Source organism: Sorex araneus, chromosome 5 (genome assembly GCF_027595985.1).
Source record: "Sorex araneus isolate mSorAra2 chromosome 5, mSorAra2.pri, whole genome shotgun sequence".
Classification (NCBI taxonomy): domain Eukaryota; kingdom Metazoa; phylum Chordata; class Mammalia; order Eulipotyphla; family Soricidae; genus Sorex; species Sorex araneus.
Genome location: NC_073306.1, coordinates 2,894,222 through 2,920,927, shown reverse-complemented (window position 1 = coordinate 2,920,927; position 26,706 = coordinate 2,894,222). Strand labels below are relative to the sequence as shown.

Sequence of the window (26,706 nt, the reverse complement as noted above, 5' to 3'; positions counted from 1 at the left end):
AAGTAGTAGGGTAGTTAACGGTTACTATGGAGAAAAGAGCTAAATACACATGTTTGGAATCTCTGGGACTTTCTGCTTAACGGGTCAGGCTTTCATTTTCCTCATTTCCTCAAATCGGAATTAAAAGCCCAATGTAATTCATGAGAAGATGATGATATAAGGATTGAGACTGGTGAGGACAAGGTCTATTTAAAATTTTTAAACCTAGAAACCCTGACAAATAAGAAAATCAAAAATTTTAAAACTAAGCATTGCATTAAATTAGAAAAAGAACAACGACTGAAGAAAGCAGTACAAATAAGAACTACTAAAGGTGACGCAGGCATTAATGAACAGCCTGCACTATGAGATGAGAGCTGTAAAAATAGTAAAATGAAGCAGAAACTGGTCAGGAGAAAGGTGCATGTAGACAGCATTGGCTGTAACGCTAGAAGTGTAGTAGCCCATTTGTAAGGCGTGTCAGGAACAGCACGGCTGTGCCCAGAAGGTGGCTCAAGGACTGGGGCACATGCTCTGCGTGCAGAAGTCCTGTGTTCTCACCTGGCATTGCCAGTGCCCGAAGCACAGCAGAGACAGTCTTGGAGCAGCACCACATGTGAACCAAAAACCAAAATATCAATAAAATGCAGCCACTGTGAGGAAGAGTGACTCGGGATGAACTTAAAAAAGAAGCCTTATTGGGGCTGGAGTGATAGCACAGCGGGTAGGGCGTTTGCCTTGCACGCGGCCGACCCGGGTTCGAATCCCAGCATCCCATATGGTCCCCTGAGCACTGCCAGTAGTAATTCCTGAGTGAAGAGCCAGGAGTAACCCCTGTGCATCGCTGGATGTCACCCAAAAAGAAAAAAAAAAAAAAGAAGCCTTATTAATAATCAGTAGAGAGCGCCAGAGGAATAGAGTTCAGGGATTGAGGCACTTGCTTTGCATTCAGCCAACCCTTGCTCAATCCCTGGCACCATGTGGTCCCCTGAGCACTGCCAGGAGCTCTGAGCAGAAACCAGAGTCACAGGAGCCCCGTCCCAATCAGTACAGGAACAGACTCGATGGCTAGGCTCTCTCTTCACCAGCCCCAGTGCTCTTGCAGGGGGATTGTACCAGATATTTCACGTGAGTTCTGCCTATTCCTTCTCACAGAATAGGACTAGGAGAGACACTGCCCCCACCGCCTCTCACAGCCCCCAGCAGAGTCCATTTCCCCTTGATACCATAGCCGTAAAAGGACCATCCAAGGTGGGGGAAGTGGAGGCCATGTTCTTGTCATAAACTTTCATAAAATGTTCCAGATGACAAACTGCCACATTGAAACCCACAGTTATCAGAAAGCCTTCCATGTAGGACTTAGTCAGGCCAGACATCAAATACAGCAGGTTAGGTGCTTGTCTTGACGTGGCTGACTCAGGCTCAACCCCCACACCCTGTCTGGTCCCCTGAGGCCAGGAGTGGTCCCTGCACACAAAGGGATAAAGACATCATCTGTGTCACTGTGAGGATTCTAGGCCTCGTTCGTTGTTTTGCGCATCATGTGAGTCACTAAGTCTCAGAGCACTGGCTTGGTGAGTGTCACCAGCCTTCCTGGACGGCAGAACTCTTTCTCTGGGGTCCGTGCCCGGTGAGTGGTTGGTGTAGTGGCCGTCAGAAGCAGAGAGGGCAGAATTGGCCCCGTGCCCTTTGGGACAGAGTACTCTTGCTAAAATGATGCTTTGTGCTTCCTTCTGTCTGCCTGTGTTTCATTTTGTTCTGGGGCCATATCCAGCGGCTCTCAGGGATTGAACCCCGGTCGGCTGCATGCAGAGCAAGTGCCCTCCGCACTGTCCTCTGGCTGCAGTCCCGCCTGTGTTTCTTTGGGGTGACACTGATTCTGTCCAGCAGCTCGCCAGCCCGTCCACTGGAGCCTCCATCCTTCCTGTTTGTTGCACTTTTATGACCGACATTCCTTTGAAGATTGCGCATTTTTCTCTGTTTAGAAACACAGATGTCTTCCATCTCACAGAAAATTTTTGGAAATTAACCTGTTTGCCAAAAAAATGGAACAAGCCTTTTCAAAGTACCTTGCTCAGAGTTTGTGGCAAACGTGATACTCTTGGAAACCAAGTGGCCCCTCTCCAACTCCCTTCAGCTGTCCTCAGATGCCTGCATAGCTGAACAGGAACTAGGGTCCTTTCTTTCCTAAACCAATAATGCAAACAAGGCCAAAAAGAAAACTGCTCATTCTTTCGCATTAGTAAGTTTATTTTTAGTTTCCAGTTGACTTATTTTGGACTTACTTGGGAGGTTGTAAATCGTATCTTATTTAAGGAAAATACTGAGATACCTTATCAGAAGGTTAAATTGCACTAACAAATTTCACCTTGAATATTTTCTCCTTGAAATGTAGCAGCCGGGGCTGGAGCAATAGCACAGCGGGAAGGGCGTCTGCCTTGCACGCAGCCGACCCGGGTTCGATTCCCAGCATCCCATATGGTCCCCTGAGTGCATGAACCAGGAGTAACCCCTGTGCAACGCCAGGTGTGACCTAAAAAGCAAAAGAAAAAAGAAATGTAGCAGCCGTTCATCGGCCACCCTCCGGATCCCATGACTGCTTCTCCCAGAAGGGAGCATAAAATGACGCCCCTATAGCCGTGCTACCGGACTCCGTGCCAGGCTGTTTTCACTCGGGGCACCCGGGGGAGGGGGGCGGGGGCGGCAGGTGAGAGCCCTCCCCGCCCAAGAGACCTAGACCCGGAATCCAGCCTCCACAAGCTCGGGCCGAGCCTCACATGTGAGTGAACATATCCCTGTCCTGCGCGGCTGCTTTCACGGCTGTGCAGCACGTCATAAGACACCCTTTCTCCATAATTACCATACTTGATGGAGCGCAGACAGTAGGCAGCAAATGATAGTGGGAAATACATACATATGCATTTATATGTTTTCAAATATATTACGTTTATACATAAAAATTACATATATGTAAAAATATTTACATATTTTCAGATATATATATATACCAAAGCTCACATCACCCAAACTTTAACATATTAGTGATATCCTATAGAATGTCTTCATGGCTCCTGCCAAAATAGAACAATCTTCACAGTTTCCTATATGAACACTTTTTTGTAAGCATGTTCAGCAGTTCTTTATAACAGTACAAAATACATTCTTGGGGCTGGAGCGATAGCACAGCGGGTAGGGCGTTTGCCTTGCACGCGGCCGACCCGGGTTCGATTCCCAGCATCCCATATGGTCCCCTGAGCACCGCCAGGGATAATTCCTGAGTGCAGAGCCAGGAGTAACCCCTGTGCAGAGCCAGGTGTGACCCCCAAAAAAAAAAAAAAGCAAAATACATTCTTTCGGTTGTGTTTTGGGATAGGGATTGGGGCTTGGGATAGAAACATCCAAATTTGGTGGTGTTTGAATATTCAGTGTAATCAAATGTTGTGAACTAACTTATAAAATAAAAATATTTTTAAAAAAATGAAATGTAGCAGCTGACCCAGGTTCGGTCCCAGTACCCCATAGTTCCTGTAAACCCACCAGGAGAGATTCCTGAGCACAGGGGTAGGAGTCGGCCCTGACTGACTTTTATGGGTGTGGCTAATCAGAGAGAAACAGAAAAAAAGAAACCTTCCCACTAGGCTCATTCACTGGGCCGTAGCTTTCAGGAAACCAGGAGGCTTGTGAGGACAGGCGTGAAGCTGAGTGAGGGGGAGGGCGAGAGTGGGGGTTTAGAGCGTGTCTGTGTGTGTACGGTCAGCTACGCGCAAGGCACAGGCCCTGCTGCTGTACCATGTCTCTGCCCATCCGCGGACACCTTTGTATCATCCGAGCCTTGGAAACTGTTGGCAGTCCTTCAGAGTAGTAATTCGTATCCTCATGAAGAGTCCCGGTTCACTACTTGGATGGTGATTTCCGTCACTTTCCATCACCTTCTGAAGACTGGGCTGGGGAAAGGTCACGTGCGCCTTCCCAGCGCGCAGTGAGTGCACCATTCAGGAGCACGGGTGCACGTGAAGAGAGACCGTCTGCTGGGTGCACATGCGGCTGTGAAGACTCCGCACGGGCGGGAGGCGTCCTGAGGCTGGGCCTCGGACGGCACCTTTCCCGGGCAGGCAGCTGGCCACGGGGCATCGTGAGTGCGAGGGGGCCCTTTAGGCGTACTCGGAATACAGTCTCCTCGTACTCAGCTGTGCCCTCTTTTTTTGGTGGATTTTTCAGTTTCATTAAAACACTAGTTTACAAAGTTATTCAGAATTGAGTTGCACATACAGTACTGAAGTCTCACCACTAGTGTCAGCTTCACCAGTGCTCCTGGTTTCCCTCCCACATTTCCCACCCCCGTGCCTGCCCTTTCGACGGGGACCTTTCGAAGTTCAGTTGTTACAGTTTGGGTCCCTTGATTTCAGTGTGGTTGACGTTGATTTGGATATTTGGCTCTGTCGTTCTTTTTTTTTTTTTTTTTTTTTTTGGTCACACCTGATGATGCACAGCACAGGGATTACTCCTGGCTCTGAGCTCAGAAATTACTCCTGGCGATGCTCAGGGGACCATATGGGATGCTGGGAATCGAACCCAGGTCGGCTGCGTGCAAGGCAAACGCCCTACCCATTGTGCTATCCTCCCAGCCCCTGGCTCTGTCATTCTTACCATCACTTTGTCCCTGACTCCCCTTGGCCGGACCCACATTGCTTCTCTGTCTGTCCCTTCTGCCTGAGCTCTGGGGCCAAGATTGATCAGGGCATCCTCCCTTGAAAACATTGCTCTCCCTCATCCACTTTCTCTCAGTACCACAAATAAGTGGTATCATCCTGTGTTTGTCCTTCTGGCTTACTTCATTTACTGTGTCTTCTGGCTCCATCCTTGTTGCTGCATATTGCGTGACTTCATCATTGCTTACAGCTGTGTAGCATTCCATTGTGAATACAATAACACCCCCTTTTTTTTTTTTTTACCAGCTATGTGAGTTCCAGAATTTTATATTTTTGCTCACATTTGATAGAGTCAGGCATAAAGGTATTTGTCAGTGTTTCCTACTACATGTCTTCTAATGTGCCTATTGGCCATTGCTCCTTTCTGGAAGTGCCATCAGTCTCTTGCTTATCTTCATTGGATTGCCTTTTTTTTTTTTCTTTTGGAGTCACACCCGGTGATGCACAGGGGTTACTCCTGGCTCATGCACTCAGGAATTACTCCTGGCAGTGCTCGGGAGACCATATGGGATGCTGGGAATCAAACCTGGGTCAGCTGCGTGCAAAGCAAACGCCCTACCCGCTGTGCCATTGCTCCAGCCCCAAATTGTCTTTTTAATGTGTAGGGCTCTTGGGAGCCCACAGTGCCAGAGATAGTACAGGATTAAAGCACTTGGTTTGCATGTGTGGACCCTGGTTCGATCCAGTGTATTATATATGGTATTCTGAGCACAGAGTCAGGAGTAAGCCCTAATTCCCCCAAAATAAAATAATTTTGGATACTTTTATTTATGGGGGGGGATGATGGGCCATGCTTTTACTCCTGGCACTACGCTCATTGAGGTCTCCTGAGTACCTCCAGGCATCACCCCACACCTATGGGGTGCCAGGTATTGAGCCCAGGTTGGCTGCGTGCAAGGCAAGTACCTTACCTTCCTCTATCGGACTCCCGTATTCAACGGATACTGGCTGTGTACTTCAGCTTGTCACTTACCTCCTCCTGTCCTGTGTACGGTAACACTAGTGTGCCTCTGTCAACAAGTACATATATATTTATAAAGAGATTTTCCTCGCGGACGGGAGTGATAGTACAGCAGATAAAGTGCTCACTTTCCACGCCGCTGACCTAGGTCCCGTTCCTAGCACCACATACGGTCTCCCCATAAGCCCCAAGCACAGCTGAGTGATTCTCCCAAAGCCTCCCCCACTCTACCCCAAAGGGGAATTTTTCCTCATGCTTTTTTTTTTTAATTGAATCACTGAGATACAGTTAAAAAGTTGTGAGTGGTTGGGTTTCAGTCACAGTGTTCCAACAGCCATCCCTCCACCAGTGCACCGTGACCATCCCCAGTGTCCCCATTTCCCCTCCTGCCACCTTCCCCCCGCGGATACTTTCCTCTCTTCCTCTTTCTCCTTCCCTCTCTCCCTCTCTTTCCTTTCGGGCACTATGATTTGCAGTACAGGTACTGAAAGGTTATCCTGTATATCCCTTTACTTCCTTTCTTTCCTCATGAACAGGCAGTTTCATATTTACTGTCACTTATGGGTTGTACAGTTTTTCTTGTTCCTATTTAAGTCTTGACTCCTCCAGAATTACTGTACCTAGCGTGAGGTAATTTTCTTCTAGGTTCTCTGTAACTTTAAAGTGTTTCTCTCTTTTCCCATTGCGTCCTTTGAGAGTCCTGCCTTTTCTCTGCCGGTGGCTTGTCTTCCCAGCTTTGTCGGTGGCTTTTCCAGAAATGTGTGCGTCTTTGCGTGGCCTGTGCCGTATCCCTCGGTCCGCTTGTCTCCCCCACTGTTGCTCGCTCACATTCATCTTTATCTCAGTCGTTGAGGTTAAGACTTGCCGTGGCAAGTCCCCCATGTTGTTCTTAGGAATATCTTGGGTTGGCACCAGTGTGCCAGGGTCTGTGCAGCACACGCGGGGTGTGTGCCAGCCTGTTCCGATCCCCAGCTGCTTCCCAGTGTTTTGGGTTTGGGTTTTTCGGGTCACACCTACTCAGGGCTCCCTCCTGGTCGCGGCACCTGGGGGTTGAACCTGCTGTCAAGGCAAATCTCCTCCCACTGCCACCTCCTCGCCCTGCCCCACCACACCCCCGTCCTTGTCTGTGCTTAGCTTTAAGTTTTGGTGGTCTTCTACAGACACATCAGTTGGACTGGCTCCCATTGACCCGACCCCCGGTTCCACTGGAGTTGTTGGCTCTCCCCTCTCCACACCCATTCCTCACCCCCATGTCGCAGCTGCCCTGGAGAATGTAGCCTAGATTTCAGGCCCTTTGTCTCTCCTGTCACTGTAAAAGCGTGGAGTCCAACCAGAAGAACGGGGACTGCCCTGCGGCTGCTGCCCGTGGCCAGCAAGGGGCCTGGCTGCCTCGGCCTGCCGAGGGGAGGCCAGGCCATGCCCGTGTTGCCTTTGGTGTGTCTGTCACAGTTGAGTGTTCATTGAGGGGCACAAGAAGGGTCCTTTACTAGTGATGTGAACGGGGTGGCAGGTAGCTCTTGGCTTGGATTCTGAGACCTTCTGGGAAGTTCTGCTATTTGTCAGTGGAGTTTCACAGGATGCAACACTATTTTTCCCTTTCTGACTCTAAAGAATAAGTTTTTAGTAGAGGTTAAATTATCACGAGTTTTCTTCCATGTGCTGGTATTTTAATCAGTTGGTTGGGACAGATACCCTAAAATACGTCAGTTCATTTCCTTACCTGCTTAACAGCTTAGCACGGCTACTGTTGTTTTGACTCATCTGAACCAGGATTTTTTCAGGGATGTGGGTGGGCACGTAGGTCTCCTTTCTGTAGAGACGCCCTCCTCGGACTGGCTTGCACGCACAGTAGCACTCCGGCCCTCAGCGTGCTTGGGAGTGTTTTCTGTTTTGTTCTGCCTTGTGAGCTTAGTCCATGATCTGATGTCGTTAAGAGCCCTTTGGGCACTCTGTATTTCCTTTGTGATTTAACATAACAGGGTTTAAACTCCATGTAGCTTGTCCCCCTGCTCAGTCCTTAGGAGGTGGCCCTGGCTTTCCTTAGATCATCCGTGACTTAGCAGACTCCGAGTTACCTATGGATTCCTAAACTAAACTTGAATCCTTAAGCTGAGAAAGGTTGAGCAGGCTGCCTGAGACCCAGGAATTGTCGTTAAAGATGTTAATTGGGATCCTGCCACACTCTGGCAGGTACTAGTGTCCACACAAGTTACTCATTTGTGGTGGCATAATCCATTTTGATTTGGACAATGACCGTGCTTAACATAATTAGCATCTCAAGAACTATATTTCTCCCTTTGCTTCCTCCAAAGAGCAGCCTCCAGGCTGAAGGTCACACCTGGCCTGGTTTTGCTTGCAGAGGGGACCAGAGGTAGAAGACTCAGGTGCTGTGGGGCAGACGGGCCTCAGGAGCATGTGGGCAAGAAGGGCTTGGTAGGGCCAGAGAGTGTAGGGGGTAGACACCTGTATGTAGGGCCCCAGATTGATCCCTGGAGTTTAGACCATGTATGTTTTCCCAAGCACCGAGTCAGGGTTACTCCTAAGCACAGAACCAGGACTTAACCTCTGAGAGAGAGAGAGACACACACACACACACACACACACACACACACACCACCCCTTGTAGGAAACAAACTTTAGGCTCAGCTTCAGAGGTTGATGGAGAAGCATGCCCAAGGTTGGGGTAGGGGGGCCGGAGCATTAATCACATTTCATATTCATTTGTAGGGGTGGGGGTTTGGGCCACATCCAGCACTGTGCAAGGTTTACTCCAGGCTCTATGCTCAGGGATCAAACCCACTCTGCCATACTAATTTGTACCCATAGGGGTAAGATCTAAAGTTCATTGAAACTGAAAAGCATGTGACCTGTCCTCTTTATTGGCCTGTCTTGTTGCTTACAAAGTCAAGTCTCTTGGTTTGTAGCAGTTACTGGAGTGGGTAGGGCATTTGCTTGGCACACGGTCAACCCAGGTTCAATCTCCAGCACCCCATATGGCCCCCTGAACCGACAAGGAATGAACCCTGAGCACGGAGTCAGGTGTGACCCCAAAACCAAACAGCAAAAAAATCAAAAGAAATGCAAAGTTAAGTTCTTACTTGAACAAAAGAGAACCATGCGTCTGAGTATGGATTGAGTCTTTGTGTTTAACTGCTCTCTCTTCCCTCTGCTGACTGCCACCTGTGATGGCTGTTTTTGTTTGTGGGACTCTTTGGGGTTTTGGGGGGGCAGGGGGGCTTGGGTTTTTTGCTTGTTTGGGGCACAGCAGCTCACATAGCTCAGGCTTATTCCTGGCTCTGCTTTCAGGGACCGTTCTTGGTGGGCTCAGGGGACCATCTGTGTGCCGGGCTGGCTGCAGGCGAGCACCTCACCATGCTGTGCCCTCTCCAGAGAAGCTGTACTTTTCTCTGATGCTGTGTTTGTAGTGGGTGCCTTAGCATGTGTCCCAGGGCAGTCCGTGTAATGGGGAAGCATTCCAGAATTCTCATAGGTCAGCAGAGAGAGCAGATGACTAGCTCGGAGGCTGCATCCAGTACACGTCCCAGTTCACCTGTTCCTGATGATGTCGCGCAGGACAGTAGTACATGGGGCGCATTGTGGAGCTCAAACATAGTCTAAGTATATGTTCGTGGACTGTCTTGTGTGGTTACGCTGTCATGAAATTAAATAATGGGGTGTTGCAAGTTCTCTAAACTGCACCTTTCCAGTCTACCCATCAAAGCCAGCTCTGCAGTGACGTGTAGGTCTGCTGGTAACCCCGAGGAGCAGCTGCAGATTAGCAGGCGCGTCCTTTGGCTCTGTTCTTCCTGCTGCTGAACTGTGTGATTACTCTGTGCTGTTCTAGCTGATTATCTAAGAATGAATGCCACAACTGGGCAGAGACAAGCCCATTTAAATTGCATCCATGAGGCTGTTGCTACCTCTGTCATTCCGGTGCTTCTGGTTGGGATTTGGGAGACGGCTGGTGCAGGGGGTGGTCCCGGGCACCACGGCCATTCCCTGTGCCTGACTGTGTCGTTCTTTGAATCTCAGCAGTCAAATTCTTGCTGGTCTGGGGAGACCAGAGAGGCAGGCAGTGAGAGATCATTCTGAGAAAGGTTTTCTTTTTAACTATGTCAATTTTAAATAGCCCTTTAAATATGAAATTTTAAAATGAAATAAGTAGCCCTTTACATTGAAGCTTTTGGTCGTTTTTCCAAATGGAAGCAGTAAGCAGTAAGAACTGGCTTATTTGAACATCCGACCCAGCCCTGTAATGGACAATCCCTGGTTAACAGATGAGGGTGTGGAGTCTCAGGGTAATTGACAGTCCGAGGACACACAGACAGACGCCGGGTGGGAACTGGGAGAAGCTCGTGCAGGGTAGGGGTCCTGGCTGGTGGTACTCCTGGGGCTCAGTGACCCACAGTTGGCACACGCAGAGCAAGCTCTTCACCCCTATATGATGTCTCTGGCCCGGGGCAGGACAGGTCTGTTTTTGTTTTTATTTTGGAGCCTCACCCAGCTGTGCTCCAGATTTACTCCTATCTCTGTGTTCAGAAATTACTCCTGGCGGGGATCAGGGGACCGTATGGGATACCAGGGATCAAACCCCAGCCGGCTGTGCTATCACTCTGTTCCTCTAGGGAAGTCAAGTCTTTTGTAATGTTGCTTTTGGATTTCAGAGGGAGGTTCCATCTCGCTGCATTTTGGTTTGTGCAGGGCCAGAGAGATAGGCCAGCAAGTAAAGCACTTCCCTTGCACATGGCCAGTATGGGTTCGATCCCCAGCACTCCATATGGTTCTCTGAGCCATGCCAGGGCTGGTCCCTCAGTGGAGTCAGGAGGAAGCCCTGAGCACCATGAGGTGTGGTTCCCCCAAAAGTTAGTGCATGCAGATGAGAGGTCATTTATAGCAGCAGGTCAGGTTTTTTGTTTGTTTAGGGCCACACAGAGCTCAGGACTTACTCCTGGCTCTACTTCAGGAATCATTCTTGATGGGCCTAGGAGACCATGTGTGGTGCTGGGGATCAAACCTGGATTGGCTGCAGGCAGCTCCTTACCCATGTACTTTCTCTCCAACTCCTTTTTTTTTTCCCCTTTTTGGGTCACACCCAGCTATGCACAGGGGTTACTCCTGGCTCTGCACTCAGGAATTACCTCTGGTGGTGCTCGGGGGACCATATGGGATGCTGGGAATCCAACCCGGGTTGGCCCCGAGTGCAAGGCACAAACACCCTCCCCGCTGTGCTGTTGCTCCAGCCCCCTCCTCAACTCCTTGATGGCCGTTGATCTTAGGTACTCCGGTGACATCCTGGCATCACCATAGTTTGATGTGTCTGTAACTTCCAGGGGCCAGCCTGCAGACAGTTCAGGGCCAGCCTGAACATATGGACCTGTCAGAGAGATTTGTTTCTCCTTAAATATAATTGTACTCTTCCCCCCTATTTTCTCACTCATTTCTGTTTTGAGTCAGAATTTTAAAAATACTTAATGTTTGGCTATTTCTAAAAATACTGGGTTCGTTTGCATTCTCTTTGTGTGTCATTGTGATGGTGACGCAGTTATTTTCTAGTCAGACAAAAGCAGCCCGACTGCATTCAGCCTCCACCACTGCGATCTTTTTGGTGTTTTAGTGTTATGGGTGCTAAAAGAAACCTTCGTTGGTATCTACAGTACCCCGATCTCAGGACTGTGTAGCTTTCTAAGTGTCATCTCTTAATTTCACAACTAATGAGTCGGGTGGTGATGGACTGCGGGGTGAGTGACTTGTGAGATTGTACGGCCAGTGGCTGGGCGCCTACTGTGTGCCCACAGGCACATTCTGTGGCCGAGAGCGGAGAATTGCCGCCTGGCCTTCAGAAATCTCAGGGTCAGAGGAGCCAGTGCAGAAGGCTGGGCGGTCAGTGACTGATGCTTCATTGTCCCCCACACGCACATGTGGCCCTGCCCGAGACTACACCCAGAGTGGATTTTCTCATCCACATGGAAGGACCTTTGGGTGCCACCATGTTCTTTTTTTTGTTTGGTTTGGTTTGGTTTGGGGCTGCACCCAGCATTTCTCAGGGCTTCCTCTGGCTCTGCACTCAGGAATTACTCCTGGGGAGCTTGGAGAACCGTATGGGATGCCGGGGATTGAACCTGGGTTCACTGCGTGCAAGGCAAGCACCCTCCCCGCTGTGCTGTTGCTCCAGTGCCTGGGTGGGCACAGAGGTCGCTGTCACCATGATCACCCTGTTGCTGTCAGCTGCCATCTTTGGGTTGGGTTTGGTCTCCTTCGGAATCTAGCAGGACGTGGGGCCCAGAACAGAGCCCCCGGGCACTGCCCCGGAAGGCCTGTGTGAGCTCCAGCAAGCACCCAAGGAACACAGAACACATTTTCCCTGCCTTTGTTCTTTCAGCCTGTATCTCCACAGACCCCTAGACAAGGTTTGACTAGAGATGCCTCCTTCTTAGATGCACTGAAGGCAGGACCAGAGCTTTCTTACTGCAAGAGATGAGCAGCACCCAGCTCAGAAGGGGGAAGCAGTGGTAGTTGGCGTGCTGGTGAGCCGGCGTGGCTTTCTGCACAGCGTACTTTGTGTTTGGTGGCCTGGGTCACTCTGGTGGTGCCCAGGGGCCACTTCCGGCCTCGTGGTTGGGGGTTGCCCCCTGCAGTGCGTGGGGGACCATGCTGTGTTGGAGATTGGGAAAGAGCGTTGAACCCAGGTGCTACAGCCCTTGGAATTCTCCCGCTCCTCCAAGTGCGGTTCCTGACGAGATCCCCAGGCGGGGAAGCGCGGGGCCAATGGGTTTCGGGTGCTGTTCAGAGCCCCCGCACCTGGTAACAGGGAAAGTATTCGTGATTCCAAGATTCCTCTAAGTTGGAGGATTTGTTTGTTTCTTGGTTTATTTTTCACTGTTGCACACCTATGGAAACATTAAAGATTAAAGATTGAACTCTTTAATCTTAAAGAGTTTTGATCATTGTTGCTAATTTTCCTTCCTCTCATTTTCCTCTGTTCAAAAAAGCTTCTGAGAAGTTTCCAGATTTGAGGGACGAAAGTGTTGAATCATACCCTGAAGTGTTCAGGGTTTATTCCTGGCTTTGACCTCAGGGCTCACTTCTGGTGGGGCTCGGGGTATCATATGCGGTGCTGGGGATTGAACCCGGGTCAGCCGCATGCAAGGCAAGTGCCCTGCCTCACTACCGTCTCTCGGGCTCTCCACATTCTTTCTTTCTGAGATGGAAGGAACTCTAGAACTTTCTGAACACAAATGGCTCTTTCGCCTGCCCCTTCCTCAGAGCGTGATTCTTCTGATCTGGCACAGACTCCCCTGTGGGCCGGGTCATTTCCAGCGCAGTTGTGAGAGGAGAGTCCAGGCTACGAAAGGGTCACCTGTCAGCCGGTGTTCCCAGGAAGAGGCACCAAATGATGGCTCCTGGGTGAGCTGCCCGTTGCCTGCCCGCAGTGGGACGGGAGGCTGTGGGAGGTCTGGCAGGTATGTAGACACTCCCGGGGCCATGCTGTCCCTCACGGCTCCGGGTGCGGAATGGGGCCCCTCAGACTCAAGCCTACAGCCACCTCCCAGAGCAACTTCCCCGTTAGCTGGAGAAGTGAGGTCTTGGGTAAAGGCCAGTTCCTGAGGCCTTCTGCAACTGGAAACCCTTACTCTTTTAAAACGCTTGAATTAGCAAAGTTCGTTGATTTCTTAGTGTTTGTGGACTCTCCGGTCTGAGTAATAAGCATGCAGAACTCTTGGGCTAGGGAGATAATGCCCAGAAGCCCAGATATGATCTCTGGCACCACATGATTCCCCCAAAACATTGCTGGGAGAGGTCTCAGCCTTCACCCCCAAATGCAGAGCTCGCTCATTCGTGTCCCCCCCTCAACCCCGGAACATATTACCGTCTCAGATCAATCTCAGCCAGAACTGGGGGTGGGGATTGGATGCCCTGGAAGCAATTTGATGAGCTGCCACACCTCCATAGGGGCAGGGTCACCTAGGATGGTGGCACGGTGTCAGGACGTTGGTTCCAGGATGTTGACCAAATCATGAGCTGTGTGGTGTCTGAGCAGGGTGAAGGGGAGCGCTTCACCCTTGGAAGGTCTTCCTGCCTCACAGATCTGCATCTGTCCTGCTTCCTTGCCAAGATGGGTGTCTAGTGGCCGAAGAAGTGCCCGTCTCTGCCCGGGTGCAGCATGAGCTCCCTAAATGCCCACGGAGGTGGAGACTGCCTGGGGCGTTGCTTCCCCAGTCGTCAAGTGAGTGCTGAGTTGTCCCAGGCTCCCCACCCACCCTGGTCCCCCAGGGACCCTAGCACCAGCCTGGTACCCTGTCCTGGTTGCCCGGCCCTCCGGGGTGAGGAAGCCTGGCGCTAACCCCCAGCGCACCCTTGGCACTAACTGCAGTTAGGGAATCCACAGGCTGTTTTCGAACCTGGCAACATAAAGCCATGCTGGCTGCCCGTGAACAGCCTAGCAGTCTCCTTGAAACCCGGGCCACAGAGCCACAGCCTCTGGTGGGAGGAACTGGAGCAGCCTTCCCTGATTTGCTGGCTCTTGTCTGTCCATCCAAGGGTCCCTTCCTTTCTACTTCCTGCCCGCTCCACCCCAGCCCCGAGTGCACCACTGCCTTGTGCCCAGGCCTTCTGGGAGGTGTTCTGCTGTGTATAAACATAGCTATGGTCCCTCACCCTTCTTGGAATTCTTTTGTGCTAAATTGCATTTTATTTATTTAAACAGTTATTTAAATAATTTCTGGCCATTTGGTCATGACAAGAGCACAGACAAATGTAAATTTGGTTCCCAAGCCTATCTGGGTTTTCCCTCAGATTTTGTGGTAGGGTGAATCCTGAATTGGAGCTAAGATGGCACGTTCCACACCGAAGGAGGGAGAGGTATTGTCTTGCTAGTGCTGTGAAGAGGAAATCTGTGTATCCCCTCCTGGTATTAAACAAGTGGGATATGATGACAGAATTAAATACTCCTTTCTCCTCTTGGTAATGAGGAGGTCTTTATTTTAAAAATTGAACTGGCAGAAATGGATTGTACTTGACAATTTGCTGTGCGTCCATAAAAGCCATAAACTACAAGAAGCGATGTTGCTCGAGTCGCGGTTCTCATTTCCTGGCAGTCATTACATGCTTCCAATACAAAAACATTTTTCTCCTAACTATCCTCTCTGAGTTCAAAATGGATTTCCCTCCAGCCCCTGTCATTCAATTATCACCTGGGGAAATGCGCAGATATAACTGATGATCCCTTTAAAGCATCCCGCTGCCTGCCACCCTCTCTCATCCTTCATCTTTTGTTCCCTTCCTGTCATTAAATGTTACATTGCCAATGTATATTTTATAGGGTGACCCTGAAGGATGTCACTTTGATACTGTGCGGGGATAATGAGATTGCGCCCGTAATGAAAGGCCAATAAATAGAGAAATGTTTACGAGATGGAGAATGGTGGCTTTAACAGTTTTATGGCTTTCTGTTTTCCTGTCGAATTGTGGTTTTGTTCCAGGAACTGGGAAGCACTCGGAAAGGTGATGCCGTGATAGAACCAGGGGCAGGTCAGCCCCGCCTGCCCCGTTGCTGAACCCAGAAAAGGAAATAAGAGAATATTCAATGTGGAAAAGAGCTCTGGTTTGAGCCGTTGAAATCTCAGGGTTTTGGCATCTGTGTCAATAAAATGAGATTCCTAATGCAGGCATTATTATATTTAAAATGTTGAGGCATTTGGTGGGGGGTGGTCTTGCCTGGGGTGCCAAGGAGTCACTTCTGGTTCTGTGCTCAGGGATGACTCCTAGTGTCAGTCTGGGGACCACATGTGGTACCAGCAGTCAACTGGGGTTGGCACTAAGGCAGGTGTCTTCGCCCTGTGCTTCCTCTCTAGCTTCAGTCGTTCTCTTGAAACCAACAGGGGCAGAAGCACAACTGCAGCCCCCTTGAGGGGCGGGAACCCTGGACTTCCCCGGGCTTCCCGCCCAGTGCTGGCCACACAGTCGCTGTCTGCACAGGAGTTTCCAAATCGCCTTTCCAAACAAAATTGGTGTCCTTTTTTGGCTAGTTGAAGAGTCCTCTGTTTGATGTGTCATTAAAAATTTTTAAAGACTTATTTTTAAAAATAAGTTTTTATTAAGAGAAGTTTAGAGAAATCTGAACAGGGAAAGAGAGAGAGCGTGGACTTTCCTAGAGGGGGCGGAAAGCCCGCTGACAGGTTTTTAGTGAGATGAGGAAGGTGGCTTTCGCGCGGGGAGGCTCAGGACCGCCGTGCCATTGGCTCTCCTGTCACTCACACAATTTTGAGCACCTGTGATGGCATTTCTTGGAAGAGATGTTTCTAGCTGGAGGTCATTGGGAAGAGCTTCCGCCTCATCTAAACAGGAGCCCTCTTCAGTGTGGCGTCCCGGAGGTTGGCTCGCACAGGCTGCCTGTGGTCTGGAATCCGCATGGCCAGAGGGCGTCTTGGTGGCCAGTTCAGTCCGACAGGTCGGCTGCGTGCTGTCCAGCAGATGTGCGTTTCTCCAGATGTGCTGAGGCCACAGAAGGGGTGTTCAGCGATTAGCAGCAGAGCTTACCGAGTGTCAGGGCGCCTTGAGGGATTAAGGGCTTCTGTTGGTTGGCGGAAGGGGCCCGAGAGGGCACTGCTGGGCAAAGCTCTGTCGGCACGTCTGCTCCTGGTCAGCTGGGGGGCTCTCCCCTGAGCACAGCTTCTCCCTACGGATGTTCTCCACTTGGGAACCCCCAGGGAATGAAAGGAAGGAAAGAACTAGGAAGATTTTTGTGGATAGTTTTGTTTCAAAACTTGGTCTAATTCTGGCCCCAGCTCAGTGGCTGAAGCAAAGTTCTACAGCTTAGACTGTTAGTGGACAGTGGCCCCCACAAGTTTCCCAGGTGCCCCCTTACCCCGATCACATCTCCTGGCAACCTTGACCACTGTTAGGAAACAGAGCCCGAGAGGTAGATGTCCTGGTCTCCCTCCTGCTCCTCCCACGAAGGAAGCCTTGTTTCTGAGCCATCTCCTTGGAACTGCCCCCTGGGGACGGGCACCCTGAAAACCCAGGCTTGGGAGCTAGAGAGAGACAGCAGGGGTGAAGGTGCCAACCCCAGTTCAACCCCAATACCACAATGGTCAGATACGGCCATAAACCAAAAACCAAACCAGGTCTCCCCCAAGATTTAGGTCTCTCCTCCCATCCAGCCGTCAGCTGGCTGTGCCAGCAGGGCTTTCCGTGGCATCCCTGAGCAGCTTGGAAGGAGGGAGTTGGTGGGACCAAGTGACCAGAGACCCCATTTAGTCTTGCTTTAGCCCAGACGAAACGGCAGGAGCTGTTGTAGTAGCTGAGAAGCGGAGCCGTTCCTCCTGATGAAACCGAGTGACCTGCAGTTCAGTCGTGCCTTGTTGCCTTTGTCACCCTAACCCTTTTTCCTGCCCATTGTCCTCTCTCCAGCCCCACATTGTCCAGATAGAGCTTTGCCCCAGCAACCAAGAATCGGTCTATCTCGCTCTTGTTTGGCACAGCTCTGCCACCCAGTGCCTCTCTGCTGAGGGGAAACCCAAGAGGCCCAGGCCCAGTGGTTCTGAGACCTTGAACCCTGGCTGGGAGGGGTTCCCGGGCAGGCGGCTTCCTTGGAGAGGGAGCAGAGCGGGGGAGCAGCAGTGTTCACCAGTGGCTGTGCGGGTGGCTGCTGGGGAAGGCCACGGGCTGGGGGTGAGCAAGTCTGCTGACGGGCCCAGTGAGCCTGAGCGCGTGTCTTGGCAAGAGCAGCGGCCCTGGGGTCTGAGCCATAGGACCGCGGGGAGGGCACTTGCCTTGCCTGCGGCCGACCTGAGTTCAGTCCTCAGCATCCCAGATGGTCCCCTGTGCACCTCCGGGTGTCACCCCAGACCATAAAGAAAGTTTCTGCTGCCCTTTGTGCTGGCAAGGGGAAAGGACGTTGCCCCTGCTTCTCACCCAGACATAAACCCATTCTGGTGTGTCACGCCGCCGTGCTGTGTGCAGTTACAGCGCCGTGAAGGGAGGTGTGTTGACTGTGAGGTCTTGTTGTGAGATGAGGTGAGAGCCCTGGGAACAAAATGATCATTATGGGCCTTCGTGTCGACAACATTTATACCTCTGTGTTTGCTTGCAAGCAAAAGCTCTAGCTCATTTGCAAGGCTGCCTTTGTGGAGCTGCCTTTTGATCAATGATTGCCTGTGTTAATGTTTCAGTAAGCTATTGATTTCTGCAACCGCTTTTGTTCCCTGAATTTATGTGCAACGGGTCTCTGCCACACACTCTCTGCATGTTTGATTCCAGTGCCATTCATTGACTCGTTCCTGGCGCGGCCTGAAGCAGCCTCCCGCCCTGTTTATAGACCCAGAGCTTTCCCTGCCATGTTCTTTTGTCTGTGCTCCAGACCTAGCCACCCATGCAGTCCCCAACACACTGCTCTAATCCTCCTCGATGTGCTTCCCCCTGTAGGGGCTGAGAGGCAGCTCACAAAACCTGGCCTGGATTTGTTGTTGTTTTCCCTATTTACTTTATTGATGTTTAATTGGCATGCCTACCATAGACATCACCAAAACGCATCTTTTGAAGTTCTGTACATCTGTATAAATGACAGCACAAATCCGTTTTTAGAATGTTCTTCCACCCCAAGAGGTGTCTTCTTTACAGACACTGCCCTCCCCTTCTTCCCCCCTCTCGGGCTCCAGGCAACCATTGATTATCTTTTTTGTGATTACAGAGCCTCCTTTTCTTGAATGGAATCAAGCAGTGTGTCCCCTTTGTGCCTGGCTTTCTTATTGCAGAGAGACGTTTGAGATCCGTGTGTGCCATTGTCTGTGTGTCCCTGTTAGCGCCGTGGTGGCTGGTGCACAAGTGGGCTGGCATACCTTTCCAGGTCGGGGCATCCCAGAGCACACCTTTGGGGCTTGGGGTGCCCCAGTCTCCAGAAGGGACAGTGGCAGCCCGTATTCCTAGCCCGTCATGGGGCAGGCAGACCGGTCAGATGCCACTGGGTAGTTCCGCCATTCTCAGGGCAGAGGGCAGAGGGGCCAGGCAGTCATTCTTCCTTGCTGCGCCCGTGGAAGGTCTAGCCTCCAGTGCCATCCTGAGCTGGGACATTGGTTCCACTCTGAGGGCCACAGACTCCGCACAGGCAGTATCTGCCTGGCAGACCATTGCTAAGAACTGCCCACTTCAGGGACTGGAGCCATAGCACAGCAGGTAGGGCGTTTGCCTTGCACGCGGCCGACCCGGGTTCGATTCCCAGCATCCCATATGGTCCCTTGAGCATCGCCAAGAGTGATTCCTGAGTGCAGAGCCAGGATTGTGCAGAGACAGGTGTGACCCAAAAAGGAAAAAAAAAGAACTGCCTGAACTGCCCATTTCAGTGCCAACTTACATTGATACATGTCCAAAGGCTGCCGCTGCTGGGGGTGCTTAATGGAGCCTGGGCCCGCGGCATGTGCTCCTTTAGGTCACAAGGATTGGTGGCATAGGCGGTGGCTGTGGGTCCCGGGCAGCTCGGTGTGGAGCGGGGAACACCAGCTTTCTGCACCAGAATCTTCCTGTGAGTCGGATTAGAAACTGGGAAACCATTTTCCCTTTCATCGGTTGGGTAGCATCTGAGCTCCTCTTCACTGGATTTTTGGTTTGCGGGGCACACCGGGCTAGTCCTGGCCCTGTGCTCCGGGATCTCTCCTGGAGACCAGATGCAGGTACCAGGTTGGAACCAAGGTTGAGATGGCGCAGCCGCGTGCGAGGCGAGCACCTTATCCCTTGGGCTTCTCGTCTGGCCTGGTCCATTAGAATCTTTGCTTCTCTCATTCTTGGCACCCAGTCACATGACAGTGAACCATTGGGAGGCTGAGTTGGGTGCTCTGGACAAGTGCTCCCACCTTGGGGTGTGGATTCCTTAAGGTGCTTCCTCAGAATACGGTAGTTTGCATGTTAGCGAACTTGGCTCGTACGTGTTGATTTGATCAGAGACCAGGTGAGTTAGGCACTTAACTGCCCCAGTTGGTGGTTAAAATTTTCATGAGGCTCTACCTTGGGATATTTGTTTGAAGGATTCTGTCTTTTATCGACCAGGGTCCTGGGGTAGGTGGAGGTACAGAGCACCCTGCTTGTCTGTCTCATTTGGGTCTTCTTAGCTGCGGGTACCTTGCCTCCCTGTGCTTGGGGCCTAAAAATGAGCAACCCGCTTTGTGACATGAGTCGTTTCAGCTCCAAGCCTGTGGTTATTTTCTGAGTCTGTCACTGGTGAGCTGCTGTGGTTTGGTCAGGCTGTTAGACCAGCGCCGCCTTGCCCGCCTTCTGCCCAGCCCCAGCTCCCTACCCGCTCCATGGTGCCACTTTCTGGAGAAGTCACACTGGGCAGGCATTTCTGGTCAGCCTGTGGGGTTTCTCTGGGCTGTTGGGAGGGAAACGTCCCATGCACACACGTGTGTATGCCCTGCTGAGGGCGGGCTTTCCCTTCCTGTTGATTGTTTGAGACAGTGCAGTCTGGCTCTTAGGAGTGGCTGATGTCTCTGCATCGGAGGTGACCCTGGTGCGCTACTTCACGTGCCCCCTCTCCTGCAGGGCGAGCTCATCACTTTCTATTACTACTGGAAGAAAACCCCCGAGGCCGCCAGCTCCCGGGCCCACCGCAGGCACCGCCGGCAGGCCGTGTTCAGGAGGATTAAAACTCGAACTGCGTCCACACCAGTCAACACGCCCTCCAGGCCTCCCTCCAGCGAATTCTGTGAGTGGGGATCCTCCTCGGCTGGGTGCCGGCCAGGGCTCAAGGGGTGCCTCTGCAGTGGGCAGCACTGCCCAGAGGTCACTGGCTTGGGATCCGTTGGGAGAGCAGTGCGGATAAGCCATTCATTGATTTCATGGTGGTGGCAAGGACCCTGTGCTGGGCACCAAAGCCTGCCTGCCAGTCGTGCTCCCATCAAGCCATAGGCCAAGCCCGATTTTAACTTTTTATAAAGTCTTGAGCTAGAGAGATGGTGCAGGGTTGAGACGCTTGCCTTGCGTGCAGCCCACCCCTCTTACTCCGGAGCACTGCCAGGGGTGTGGCAATTACCAGATTCCCGAAGATTGCTTTGAGGTATAGGGACTCTTCGCCCCCTAGTGGCTGGAAGTGCTTAGCGTACTTGCGTTTCCATAGTAACCGCCCCTCACACTTGGCCTCTCCGCCCCACAACCACCACCATATATACCCTGTCAGTCATGGCCACTGTCCCCCCTCACCCGGGCAGGCCAGAGGTTACGGAGACCCTGGTCTCGGCCCCGCATGATGCTGTCTTCTCCGCCCAGTGGACCTGAGCTCTGCCAGCGAGGATGACTTCGACAGTGAGGACAGCGAGCAGGAGCTGAAGGGGTACGCCTGCCGCCACTGCTTCACGACCAGTAAGTGGCACGGGGAGTGGGGCCAGGGACCATGTGTCCTGGAGCCCTGCGTGAGGCGGGCAGAGAGACCTGGGCACCGGGCTGATGCCCCCCTGCTGCCCTCATTTTGCACAGCTTCCAAAGACTGGCACCACGGCGGCCGGGAGAACATCCTGCTCTGCACGGACTGCCGCATCCACTTCAAGAAGTACGGCGAGCTCCCCCCCATCGAGAAGCCCGTGGACCCCCCACCATTTATGTTCAAACCCGTCAAAGAGGAAGATGACGGGCTCAGTGGGAAGCATAGCATGAGGACGCGGCGGAGTCGCGGCTCGGTGAGTCCCATGGGAGAGCAACAGGCCTGTGTGCTGGCTTGACCGTGTCTCTTCATCGGGCATTGGTGGGGGTACCTTCCGGGCTTTGGGGGTGGACCACGACCAGCAGTGCTGCTCCTGGCTTGGTGCTCAGGAGGCCCTGTCATGCCAGGACCAATCTTGGCCTTGTATACAACTGACCTGTCCAGTCCCTGGTACCTCAGGTGCTCCCCTGGGCCTCCTGCACACAGAGCCTGCACCCTGATCCTTTGCGCTGTCTCTGCAGCACCAGCCACACGGTGTCACTCCTGTGCAGGCACTCGGCCTCCGGGCCTCCCCTGACCCGTGCTGAGTCACCCAGTCACCGCATCAGGACTTGTTTTCGCTGTGGCCCAGTGGCTGACTCTTTCAGCATTTGGTCCATTTGGGAAATTGCCTGTTCGTTTCCAGGTCATACCTGCCTGTGCTCAGGGACCACTCCTGGCAGGGCTCGGGGGATCATATGTGGTACCAGGGGTCGAACCTGGTCACCTGTGTGCAAAGCTTTAATCTCTCCGTCTCCCGCTTTGGGAAACGAGGTTTACTTTTCCGCTGCTGGCTCTCCTGGGGAGATTTGGCCTCCGGGTCAGGGTTGCATCGGAGTCTTGGGGAACCAGTGACCAAGGACACTAGTATTGGCCTGGCTGGTGGGTTGGCACCTTCCTCTGACCTGTCTCCTAGCAAGGCCCTGGGTGCTCTTGCTCTGGTGCTCGGATGTGCTTATCTCTGCCAAGCATCCTGGCTTCATTCCATGCTCAAGTTAGGAGCTGAGCTACAGGACTGGCTGTGGTCGACTCCTCTTTGGGCACAGTCCACCCTCTCAGATGAGCGTTGCCTGGGTGGGGGAGTGTGGGCTGAGCCCGGGTAAGCAGGGCTGGCCGTGGGTGCTCTGGCGGTCAGACGGCGCTGCGGAAGAATGTTCTGTCCCCCGAGGGCCCAGACCTGCCCCCTTGGCTCCCTGCTCACTCCACCCCACTTGTTTCCGGGGCCTGTTGTTTGCCAGGGATGAGCACGTGCCGTAAGACGGGTTGGAGGCTCCCTGGGCCTGGCCCAGGTGCCCCTGTGAGGTTTGGGGCTCGATCTCACCGTGTCCTGACTTGGGTGGGCAGATGTCGACACTGCGCAGTGGTCGGAAGAAGCAGCCAGCCAGCCCTGACGGTCGGGCCTCGCCCGTGAATGAGGACATCCGCTCCAGCGGCCGGAACTCGCCCAGCGCCGCCAGCACCTCCAGCAACGACAGTAAAGCCGAGACCGTGAAGAAGTCGGCCAAGGTGAGGCGCCCGGTCCTGGCATTGCCCTGGCCTCCGGCTTTAGATCAGAGTCTGGTCTGGAGCCCAGAGAAAAGGGAACTCCTCAAGGCTCCCACCACAGCCTTTGGGGCACCTCCGTTTTAAGGTGCCAGGCCCCAGGGGTGTCTCCTTCACCCCAAAGCCAAGTGATGTCCGTCTCCATGTACTCGGCCCATCCCGACTAGACGTGGCCCTCCCTTTGCAGAAGGTGAAGGAGGAGGCTTCGTCCCCTCTGAAAAGCACCAAGCGGCAGCGGGAGAAGGTGGCCTCGGACACGGAGGAGGCGGAGAGGGCCAGCTCCAAGAAGACAAAGACCCAGGTGAGTTCCCCGGCACTTATGGCTGGCAGCTCCTGCCCTCTGAGCTGCCCCAGCCCGGGCAGGGGGTGGGCACGGGGGTGCGAGTGGGGACTGGCCTTCGGGCGGGCAGCGCAGGGCACCCCAGGCCCTCAGCTCTCCTGTCGGACCCTAGGAGATCAGCCGGCCCAACTCACCGTCCGAGGGCGAGGGCGAGAGCTCGGACAGCCGCAGCGTCAACGATGAGGGCAGCAGCGACCCCAAAGACATCGACCAGGACAATCGCAGCACGTCCCCCAGCATCCCCAGCCCCCAGGACAACGAGAGCGACTCGGACTCCTCAGCGCAACAGCAGCAGATGCTCCAGGCCCAGCCCCCGGCCCTGCAGGCACCCAGTGGGGCCGGCCCGGCTCCCCCCACCGCCCCCTTGGGTGCCCCGCAGCTCCCCACCCCAGGGCCCACGCCGTCCACCTCTGCCGTCCCCCCACAGGGCTCACCCTCGGCCTCCCAGCCCCCCAGCCAGCTGCAGGCCCCCACACCTTCTGCCTCCCATGCCCACCTCCAGCAGGCACCGGCCCTGCACCCGCAGCGGCTGCCCTCCCCACACCCACCCCTGCAGCCCCTGAGCACCCCGGCCGGCCCGAGCTCCGGCCCGGCTCATGTGCAGCCACCCCTGCATGGCCAGGGCCCGGCCGGCCCTCACAGCCTGCAGGCGGGGGCCCTGCTGCAGCACCCCGGGCCCCCCCAGCCCTTCGGCCTCCCCCCCCAGGCCTCGCAGGCGGCCGCCCACCCACACGCCTCCCTGCCGCCCCCCACCTCCCAGGCCGCACTACAGCCGCCCCGGGAGCAGCCGCCCCGGGAGCAGCCCCTGCCCCCGGCCCCCTTGGCCATGCCGCACATCAAGCCGCCCCCCACCACACCCATCCCCCAGCTGCCCGCCCCGCAGGCCCACAAGCACCCCCCTCACCTGGCGGGGCCATCTCCCTTCTCCATGAACGCCAATCTCCCGCCACCGCCCGCACTCAAGCCCCTGAGCTCGCTGTCCACGCACCACCCGCCCTCGGCGCACCCACCTCCGCTGCAGCTCATGCCACAGAGCCAGCCGCTGCCGTCCTCGCCCGCACAGCCCCCTGTGCTCACCCAGAGCCAGAGCCTGCCCCCCGCCGCCAGCCTGCACCAGGTGCCGCCGCAGCCGCCGTTCACTCAGCACCCATTTGTTCCGGGGGGTCCTCCTCCCATCACCCCTCCAACTTGCCCCTCGACCTCCACCCCACCTGCGGGCCCTGGCCCCTCCACCCAGCCCCCCTGCTCCGCTGTGGTGTCTGCTGGGGGCGGCGCATCTGGGGGGGCAGCCTGCCCACTCCCCACCGTCCAGATCAAAGAAGAGGCCCTGGATGACGCGGAGGAGCCCGAGAGCCCTCCGCCCCCGCCAAGGAGCCCGTCCCCCGAGCCCACCGTGGTGGACACCCCGAGCCACGCCAGCCAGTCGGCCAGGTACTGTCCCAGACTCGGGCGAGGGCGGGCCGGGCAGGGGCCCGGGCCGGGGCCTCATGGGCACTCCCCTCTCAGGTTCTCCAAGCACCTGGACCGCGGGTATAACTCCTGCGCGAGGACGGACCTGTACTTCATGCCGCTGGCGGGCTCCAAGCTGGCCAAGAAGCGGGAAGAAGCCATCGAGAAGGCCAAGCGCGAGGCCGAGCAGAAGGCGCGGGAGGAGCGAGAGCGCGAGAAGGAGAAGGAGAAGGAGCGCGAACGCGAGCGGGAGCGGGAGCGCGAGGCCGAGCGAGCGGCTGTGAGTGCGGGGGGCCTCCCGAGCTGACCCTCACGGGGGTGGGGGGGCCTCGGCCTGGGTCTCCCACGGACTCGGGAGCTGCGGGAAACGGGCAGGTCCCGGGCAGGGGCCCTCTGCGGGCAGACAGCCGCGTGCCCTGACGCGGCCTCTCCTCCGCAGAAGGCGTCCAGCTCGGCACACGAAGGCCGCCTCAGCGACCCCCAGCTCAGTGGCCCGGGCCACATGCGGCCGTCCTTCGAGCCCCCCCCGACCACCATCGCTGCTGTGCCGCCCTACATCGGGCCCGACACGCCTGCCCTCCGGACTCTGAGCGAGTACGCTCGGCCCCACGTCATGTCGCCCACCAACCGCAACCACCCCTTCTACATGCCGCTCAACCCCACCGACCCCCTGCTGGCCTACCACATGCCGGGCCTCTACAACGTGGACCCCGCCATCCGCGAGCGCGAGCTCCGGGAGCGCGAGATCCGCGAGCGAGAGATCCGAGAGCGCGAGATCCGAGAGCGCATGAAGCCGGGCTTCGAGGTGAAGCCGCCCGAGCTGGACCCCCTGCACCCCGCCACCAACCCCATGGAGCACTTCGCCCGGCACAGCGCCCTCACCATCCCCCCCACCGCGGGCCCCCACCCCTTCGCCTCTTTCCACCCGGGCCTGAACCCCCTGGAGAGGGAGAGACTGACCCTGGCCGGCCCCCAGCTGCGGCCCGAGATGAGCTACCCCGAGCGGCTGGCGGCCGAGCGCATCCACGCCGAGCGCATGGCCTCGCTCACCAGCGACCCCCTGGCCCGCCTGCAGATGTTCAACGTGACGCCCCACCACCACCAGCACTCCCACATCCACTCCCACCTCCACCTGCACCAGCAGGACCCCCTCCATCAAGGTGGGCGCCCAGCTGCGTGTGGGGGCGGGCACGCTGGGCCCAGGGAGCCTTTGGTGCCCGGGGTCTGGTCTGTGATGCCCAGCTCACACGTTGGTGCTTTGGCCGCCCTGTGGGCAAGCGGCCTGGTCCTCCGACAATAGCTTCAAGGGAGTCCAGTGGGGGCAGCCAGGGTCCTCCGCTGTCGCTGAGAACTGGAGCGGTCCCCAGAGGGCCGGGTTCAGCCTCTGCTGACTTCTTGGGGGCTTCAAGACTCGCTCAGCCAGGGAAGGCCCAGGACTGACTGCCCGCAGGGGAGTGGACAGGGTGCCTTCCCCACAGCAGTCCTGTGCGGAGCCCCCTGGCAGGGAGTTGGGGGGAGGCTGCCCATACCCCCTACCCGTGGGCTCGGCCTGGCTCTGACATTCTCTGGGCGCATGTCCGGAAGCCGTGGAGCTGGGGTGACGTGCATGGTGGTCTCGCCACCTGCTTGTCCTGTACCAGCGAGGGCTCGCGCCAGTACCCGCTAGCTGTTGCTGCCCTCCGGTGCCACAGCTTTCCCATCTAGGGGGTCGGCAGTGGGCCCTGCCTGAGGGTGGCTGTGGAGGGCTGAGCAGAGAGGCAGAAGCTGCCCTGCGCCACCTCCTATGCAGTGCCAGGTCCTGGGGGCCCAGGGGCACTGCAGCAGCCTCCAGGCGCTGATGGGGCCCGTCAGTTGTTGTGCAGGTAGCACTGGTGGAATGGAGTGACAGTGCCGCAGAGAGGGTGTTTGCCTCGTACGCAGCCGACCCCCGGCACCCCAGATGGTCTCCCAAGCCCTGAGCACAGTTGGGTGTGGCCCCCTCAGAAAAGCACTGGCTGGTGCAGCCCCAGCTGGGGCCCGGGGGTGGCTGCTTCTGGAGTCCCGTGGGGCAGCAGGTCTTTCGGGGCCAGAGGCCAGCGCCACCAGCATCTGGACCCTTCTCTCTCCAGGTTCTGCGGGCCCAGTTCACCCACTGGTCGACCCCCTGACTGCTGGCCCCCATCTGGCTCGCTTTCCCTACCCGCCTGGCACCCTCCCCAACCCTCTGCTGGGACAGCCCCCCCATGAGCACGAGATGCTGCGTCACCCAGTTTTCGGTAAGTCTGCCGGGGGGTGTCAGGCGATT

At 55.0% G+C, this 26,706-nt stretch overlaps 1 protein-coding gene across 5 annotated transcripts in view; it reads left to right on the top strand.

The window, feature by feature from the left end:
• The window catches only part of RERE (arginine-glutamic acid dipeptide repeats), a 399,605-nt gene that overhangs the window by 370,243 nt on the left and 2,656 nt on the right, over positions 1-26,706 (top strand). For all 5 annotated transcript variants that reach the window (XM_055137557.1, XM_055137558.1, XM_055137559.1 and 2 more), the window contains 9 exons: positions 20,179-20,341; positions 20,902-20,994; positions 21,109-21,308; positions 22,436-22,597; positions 22,821-22,934; positions 23,086-24,404; positions 24,480-24,702; positions 24,862-25,582; positions 26,531-26,677. In XM_055137557.1, the coding sequence (XP_054993532.1) occupies positions 20,179-20,341; positions 20,902-20,994; positions 21,109-21,308; positions 22,436-22,597; positions 22,821-22,934; positions 23,086-24,404; positions 24,480-24,702; positions 24,862-25,582; positions 26,531-26,677 (3,142 nt within the window). The remainder of the gene's footprint in view (positions 1-20,178; positions 20,342-20,901; positions 20,995-21,108; positions 21,309-22,435; positions 22,598-22,820; positions 22,935-23,085; positions 24,405-24,479; positions 24,703-24,861; positions 25,583-26,530; positions 26,678-26,706) is intronic.